The sequence below is a fragment of the Camelus bactrianus genome, chromosome 13 (assembly GCF_048773025.1).
Source record: "Camelus bactrianus isolate YW-2024 breed Bactrian camel chromosome 13, ASM4877302v1, whole genome shotgun sequence".
NCBI classification, from domain to species: Eukaryota; Metazoa; Chordata; class Mammalia; order Artiodactyla; family Camelidae; genus Camelus; species Camelus bactrianus.
Genome location: NC_133551.1, coordinates 41129036 through 41137199, shown reverse-complemented (window position 1 = coordinate 41137199; position 8164 = coordinate 41129036). Strand labels below are relative to the sequence as shown.

Here is an 8164-nt window from a genome sequence, read left to right as displayed (position 1 = left end):
AGCCGCTGGAGATTTGTGTTAACCCCATTTGTGACAGTGAGTTACTGTGACCAAAGCTGAACTGATTGAACTTTTTAGACCTCATGTTTCTTTTCTTTAAAATGAGCATAATAATATTATACATCTGGCAGAACTGTTGTAAAGATAAGAAATAATGTCTTGGAAAATGCTTTGCAAACTAAATTGCTATAAGGCATTTTATTAAAAAAAAAAAAAAACCAGATGTAGGTGGTAACAAGGGACTTGTATAAAAGAGAAGGAAACAAGGTATTAGGCCACTAATAGGTCAGCCCATAGGCTGAGTATGTTTACAAGTGCTTGTTTTTTGAATCCTCACAACAATCTTGAGGTGGTAATTGGAGTTAAGTATTTAGAGACATTGGATAATGACCATAAGGTTATTTTCCAAGAGTGAAATTATAAAAATTATAATGTAATTGGTGAATCTGGGCATCTGCAGATGTGGCAAATATCAAAAATGCTGAGAAAATTTAAAGGACGCTCAACTCCAATCATGCTATAAGGTGATTTCAGGTTTTGGAGTATGAGACAACGTAGCATAGCTGAAAGAACATGCGTGATCTGTGTGTTTGATGTGCCTAAATTCAGCATAATTTACTGAGCATCTACTAAGTGTCATGTGCTGGGAATACAATGGTGAGTAAGACAGACCTTTATAGAACTTGCAGAGGAGGCAATTAAGGAGCATGCAAATAATCAATTTAGTTAAAATTTACAAATAGGGAAAGCACAGAACACTATTGGAAGCACATGGAGTGGCTCCTAATCCAGTCTATGGGCCTAAGGGAAGTCTTCCTGAAGGAAATGTTTCAGACAGAGGGCCCAGAACTGTGTGGTTCAAATACAGAATAAGGTTGTGAAAATAGTAATGAGGTTGGAGAAGGGGCAGAAGCCAAATCATGAAGACCTTACCATCCATATTAAGGAGTTTGGGCTAAAACCCAAGGGTACTGGATTTTAATGCAAGGAAAATGGATGAAGGGCTTTAAGCAGAAAAGTGGAAAGGGGTGGTGGTGACATGATCTATTGCATTCTAGAAAGACCACTCTGGCTGCAATGTTGTAGACTAGATTGGAAAATGGAAAGTTTAGAAGTGTGAAACTCAGATAAGTAGTTGTTAAAGTAATCTATGGTGGTGATAATCCAAGATGATGGTGGCCTGTACTCGGATAGTGGCAATGGAGATATAAAAGTGGATGGATCTAAGATGGAATGCCATAACAAAGGGGTAGGTAAAGGAGATTAAGATGTGGCCAGAGAGGTAGGGGAAAAACCAGGAGTATTGTGTCATATAAGCCAAAATAAGAATATTTCAAGAAAGGAGCGCCAACATTGTTACATACTGCTTCCAGGTCAAGGAAGATAAGGACTGAAAGTATTTATGAGATTTATAATCAAGGAGACCCTGGGTGACCAAGCAACCTCAGTGGCATGGGAGTCAGAGGCAGGGCAGAAGTACTGGGATACAGGTAGGCAAAACCTGGCATAGAAGTGTAGTTACCTAACCCTGTGAGTTAGGTCTGAGAATGAGAGAACAAAGACGGCTTTCTAGGTGGAGTACTCAAGGACAAATAGGAGTTACCTAGATGAAGCAGAGAAGGAAAATCTAGGCACCACATGTGCATGAGCACTGCATGCACTACATGTACTTTGGGGGCACTAAACATAACTGTGACCTTGGGCAGTTCCTTCACTCATTTCCTCATCTCTAAAATGGGAATGATAATACCTATAGTCTTTATCGTGCAAGATCGTTCACTCCGCCTTCATTAAAGCATCACAAACAGTACTTTCGGATTTTTAAAAAATGAGTTTAATGTCTCTCTAGAAACAGTGCACTGATTTTACAAATGTCCACATTTGGCTTTTAGTTCACCAAGAAGACATCAGTACAGCTAGTAAGATGCAGCACACCACCCTTTGCCGCTGGAAGAGAAACCAGACTGCAAGGGGCACTGAGCATAGAAACTAACAGAACTCGGAAAGACAAGACAAAAGCAGAAATGGTTAGCGTGACCCAACATCCTAACATGCCTGTTACATCACATATGGTCATGTGGGGGTGTCAGGGGAAGGGGGAGACAAACAAGGGAAATTTGTTTGGGTACAATGTGATGGAGTTTGCAAACCAGTCCTTCACTGCCACAACAACAGCTTGTAGAGAATAAAATGCTATTTTAAAACACATGGTTTGTACAGATACTTGTTTTCTCTTGTAATTTTTGTAAAAAAGTATCAAAACCTTCATGTATTTAAATATATATATATACATATACAGGTGGCTTTTTAAAATTACTTTTTATAGCACAAAGTGTTTGCAAACGCAGAGGATTTCTGCTGATTCTTGACTATGCACATGGTGCATAGCCTGAATGAACAAACTTCCTGATTTCTTATATTAACTGAAATTTTGAAGCTGTAATTCCTCCACCTCTAAGTTCTCCATACCCTGAAAATCCCCAATACCCTAAAAATAGTGTGAGAAGACTCCGATACTCTTATCTTCATGCATTGCCAGGAAAAAAGTATTTACTCTGAAGCGTTTAACTGATAACTCATGTATATTCTGTGAAATGATGAATGTATGGCTGCGGTGAGGGAGTGGGGTGGAGAGGTTCACATTCCTGTGTCCTCTCCCCAGGCCCACCAGCACCAGACTGGACAGTGCTTGTGGTCCCCTCTCCATGTCTTCAAAATTTCCAGTTTTCTTTTTCACTGTTGAGAAAATCTCAGAGGCTCCTGACAACATGGAATGCTTATGAAAATCCCTTTGCCTTTATTAGTCTTCACTGACCATATCAAAAAGCTTCGACTCAAATATATGAAAAGCAGTCAGTTTCACTTTGGCCACTGGTAGGCTTGAGGCTGAAGACTGTCATGCCTGCAAAGTGCTGATCCATTTTCTGTGATGCACTTGGTGCCTTGTACACAATAAATGACCAAGAAATGTTTGATTATTTGTGTCAGAAATTAAATAGAAATATTCTATAAAGTGCTTATATTGAACCTGTCTTTCCATCCAGCCTCATTTCTGGCTAAGTCCCCCTTGAGCCTTTTGCTCACTGCAATGAATTCCACACAGTTCCTTAAGGTTGCCATGCTGGTTCACGCTTCTGTGTCCTAACTCAGTGTCTCCTCTGCCTGAAGCAGCTTGAACACCCCTACTTCATTTTTAAGACTTAGTTTAAGGTCACTTTTCCTATGATGCCTTTCTTGACCTCATCTCCTCAGGCAGAAACGACCTCTCTCTTTGTGCCCAGACAGTACTCTCAAGAGAACCTATTCCTTCTTTATTTGCACATATGTCTTCTTCTACTGCTATTGTGAGTTCGTAATGACAGAAAACATGACTGACCTGTACACCTGCAGTCCCTGGCACTTAGCTGGTAGCTAGCAAATGGTTTCAGTGAATAAACATACATTTTGCAATCACATAGATCTGGAGGGAGAGACAGTAGTTACTGCTGAGTTTAAATCCAATCTCAGTCTGAGGTTACAGGTTACCTCAATCTGTTTTATAAATAATCATGCTATCAAGAGTAAATAAATAAAATTTTAGTTTTCTCCGTTTCTGGAAGGCATTTCTGCCAATGCCTTCATAATTCCACTGGAAAGATAGGCTCTAAGATTGGTAGCAGGTCTGATACAATGTTTGGGCAGCCCAAAGTAGTCTCCTGGAAAGGAAAGGGAGGAAAAGGACTGGGACTAGTTTCTTTTAAAATTAAAAAAAAAAGTCTGATAAAATTTCTGCCCTCCTGATCTTATCTCTAAGCTTCCTTCCAGCCCTGTAGTCCAATGACTCTATGATCCATTATTGGCTGTAGACAGATGATGGCACAGGGGGAAAAGGCAACAGAGTTGCAACTGCACCTCAGAATGCCTCCAAGAATAGGGGAGGATGGACCTGACCCCTCAGATTTCATCTAATTTACTGCCATTCAACGTTCAACACGTGAGTATTCCGCAGATTTTTTTTTGGTAAGTTGTTCCCATAGCTGCCTCTTTCAAACTGTAGTTGTAGCGTATGCAGGAAACATGGATAATAGCTCAGAAAGTTGTGTTTCACCATCATTTTGAGGTCTCAGGATGAGATCCTGTGAAAGCCAGGATCTGACTGAAAGTTTAGAGACTCTGCATGAGTCAGTTATCATTTCCTCCAGGAAATTCAATTTCTTTGGAGGCAGGTTACAGAAAAAGTTGCTTGCTTTGTATAAATTTCATCATTTTTCTTATAATTTCATCAGTCAAAAAAATAATTTCACTTTCCATCCTTGAAAGAATAGTAGTGACTGAGTTCAATAGGAGTTAGCCACCTGTTCTTAAAATTCTGTTCGGTATTAGTCATTCTAGGTCAACTGCATTTAGCCTCTTGACGAATGCTTCAGGACAATCAACACATGAAGAAATTGCTTGTTTATGCAAAGCACAGTGCCCAGGCTCCAGAACATAGTTGTTTTCTCAGAAGTTAGAAGACCATGAGTGACGTAGAGAAAGGTCCGAGGAACAAAACGGGTGACAGAACTCCAGAACGTCTGCCTGGAAATTCAGAGGACATCAAGCTGGTAAGACATCCAAGCTTCTCTGAGTTGGGGGCAGCTGGGGAGTGGAGGGGAGGAATTTGCTTAAAAGTGTCAAGCTCCAGGTATGCTAAGGTTAGATACAAGTCCTCTGTTCCTACGTAAGCCAAACACTTCCATGTCACACCTTGTCCCTGGTTGTCCAGTGGGAGTGAAGTGGCAGAACAGTAGAGTTAAGAAAAGACCACACCTTGGATAAGAGCCAGTGGGGACTGAATTCCTTCTGCGACTGTAGGATTATGTTTTCAATGGGAGACCCCCACAAAGAGAAAAGCTCACTTTTTCCCACCTCCCCAAGGCCCAGGAAAAGCAAAGTAAGTGTCCACCATGAAAAAAAAAATCTATACATATACCCAGAGTTTTTCCTTTTATTCACAAAGCAGTAAACCAAATCCCTATGTGAACATATGTTATCAATAGACTATAGTATTGCATATGCCATTTCCCCCTCAAATAGGACTTTAGGTTTGGCCACTTTTTCTGACTTAAGCCAAAAATTAGTTTCATCTATATGAATACCTGATGGTAACAAACCGATGTATTACTTTAAATTGTTTTCCCCACCTAAAGGAAATGGTAGAGTAAGGGGCAGGGAGAAGTAAAGATGTAATGACACCTGTCCCACCGTCCTTATCCTCACCCATGCATACTCAGAGGTCAGTGCCTGAGCCAGTCCCTAGAGTAAACATGGGCTGTTCTAGAAACATCTCCACTTAGCTCTCTGTAAAAGTAAGGATGGCACCCTTGGGGTGCTTAGAGGAAACCTAATGAATTCAACCCACATTGTCCTAAAGGAAAACGAAACTACTCGAAATGCTGAACTTTAAAACAAGGAGTAGCCGAGGTTCAGGCTCGGTCTCACCTGCGCTCCCGAGAACTCCTGGTGCTCTGTGAAGTCTGTACACTGGCCTTGGCCACGGAGAGAAAGCCCAGGTGAGAGTCACAGCAGCCACGGGTGAGCTGAGGGGCTTCTCCTGACTGACGGGGGCTCCAGGGGTAGAAAAGACCTGCCTTGTCCACTGCATGTTTGCACAAACCATGGTACCTGTTTTCTGAGCCAGATTTACAAAGGCTTTTCTGAAAACCACAGACACCCCTCTTGTGGACTGTTTTAAAATATATTTATCTTTATGTATTGGAACAACAGCCATAGATGCACCTCTTCTCTACAGATTTTTCTCTCATACACGCACACATAAACATAAATGCACACAGAGTCTGCGCAGTGGGCCAGTCATACCAAAAATAAATACTCTCATATGTCTCTAAATTACTTATAGAACTAACCTTGTTTTTGAAATATGTTAATAAATAATCTAAATGGAAGAGGGAGTTGAAGTGTTTTTTTTCTTTTTTTTTTACTTATGTTGATGGATAGCCACAAAGCATAATCATTTTATTTACAAAAAAACAAAACTCCCAAACCTAAAGAAGCCCCCCAAACCAAATACCCTCTGTAAATATAATTTTTAAATGATGAGTAAGCTACTGTACCATTGGCCCCTTTCGGTTATGTACATCATGTTAGTCACTCAGCAGTAGCTAGTCCATGAATTCCTCATGGGTAGTGCAACCAGTTAAAAAGTGTATAAAACATTATACATATAAAAACTCTCACATCCTTTGGATGTTTGCAGATCATCATAACTTTGTGGTTACCTTTCCGCAACATAAATTAAAAAAAAATTACGCACATACACACATACACACAGACACACAGACTCATATATATATAAACCCTTCCATCCAGGCATACACCATCCAGAGTGTAGTGCATGGGACTGAATTCCATGAGGCACGAAGGGAGTGGTCCCATCCTCAGGGCAGTCCATCATCTTCCAGGCTTAATGCCACTCGCTAGGGGAGACAGAGCAAAGAAATCATCATTAGACCCTCTGGAGCTATGTATTGGGTACCGACAAGATACCAGAAATTCTATCACTTTATAGGCATTAGCTCATACTCTTCAAACTACCTCAAGACACAGGTTTGTCATATTTATTTTACAGATGAGAAAACTGAGACTCAATGAGCTTAAGCAGCATTTGTCCTGGATCACACAGCAAGCAGGTGAACTAGAATTTGAATCCAGATGTATGTGAATCCAGAGCTGTGGCTTATTTCACCATTCTGTTCTGCCTCTTTGTAAAGAGGAGGGCTGCAGAGATCTAAACTTTCTCCATCTCCCCTTACAGGATTTTAGGTTTGCTCAACTTCAGTGGGTTCGCTTTGGCAAATGTTTAATCCCAGGTCATTAGCCTCTTGTCTCTAGCATGCTAATCACAAGCAGAAAGGTAATCGGCTGCACCCCTCTCAACTACTTACCCAGAATTGGAAGGCAATGCAGGTGAATGAAATTCAATCACTGTTTCCCTCACCCCTACTTTCTAGTCATTAGATACTAGACTTTTCTCTGCCACAAACAGCTGACCACTAGATGGTAGGCCCACTAACCCCTGAGCCAGTCTATTCCACTGTGGACAGTGGACTTCCATTCTTTCCTGTACTGACATGAAATCTGTTTCTTTATATCTTCTGATGTTCCTTGATTCTATCTCTTAGATTCAAAGAGCTCTATACAGACGACCCGTGAAAAGTTTTAGACAGTAGTTGAGTTCTTTCCTTCTTTCTGAGTGTTTTCATCTCCAGGCTATATCTCTAGTTTTCTCCAATTGGTCCTGATGTAATCCCGTGTCCCACTCTTCCATTTCCTGGATACCCTCCTTTGAACAGACCCTAGTGTTTCAAGATTTGTCTCAGCTGTATGAATTTGGACTAACCACTTCACCTCTCTGAGCCTTGGTTTCATCATCTGTTAAATGGGAATAATAATAGGACCGACCTCACAGGGTTGTTGGGAAATCAAATGAGATCATGTATGGAGAGTGCTTAATATAGTACCTAACACACACTCAGGGCTTAGGGTTCTAAATCAACCTAACCAGCATAAAACAGACCCAGACTAGTTTTCCATCTCTGGACAGTCTTCAAACAATAAAAAGTAACTCCACTGCCTTTTGAATCATCTTTGGATTATTTGTGTTTTTGCATGAATGCCATGGCCTTGCTCCAGCAGCACAGGTATTTGAGACTATCTTCTTCTAGTCCAGTTACCCTCCCACCCTCCCCAAGATAGATCTCTAGGCCAAAAGCAGGCCCCAGCAGTGAGACCAGAGAAAGGACAGGGGAGAGAACAGGTTGTCAAGAATACTGATTTCCAGAGCTTCAAGGCTATTTACCCTATGATACAGTGGAAAGAGCATGGGCTTTTGTGTACCTACAGACAGGAGTTTGAATGCTGGTTCTGCCACTTCCTAGTTGTGATCGTAGGGAAGTTACTCAATTTCTCTGAGTTTCAGTTTCCTCATCTGCAAAATGGGGCTAATAATATCAACTATATAGGTTACTGTAAAGACTAAACAAGAAAATGTACATAAAACAGTAGTGTCTGATCCACAGTAGGTTCTTACTAAATGTCAACTTCCTCCCTCTCCTCCTCTCTTTCTCTGTGACTGGCAGGAGCTTATTCTTCAGGCCTTAGATTCACCAGGAATTGCTCCCCCTGA

At 41.0% G+C, this 8164-nt stretch overlaps 1 protein-coding gene across 11 annotated transcripts in view; it reads right to left on the bottom strand.

The window, feature by feature from the left end:
• Positions 1-1811: 1811 nt before the first annotated feature.
• LRP8 (LDL receptor related protein 8) overlaps positions 1812-8164 on the bottom strand; it is a 77017-nt gene continuing 70664 nt past the window's right edge. For all 11 annotated transcript variants that reach the window (XM_074376457.1, XM_074376458.1, XM_074376459.1 and 8 more), the window contains one exon: positions 1812-6455. In XM_074376457.1, coding sequence (XP_074232558.1) covers positions 6417-6455 — 39 coding nt within the window. In that variant the 3' untranslated portion in view covers positions 1812-6416. The remainder of the gene's footprint in view (positions 6456-8164) is intronic.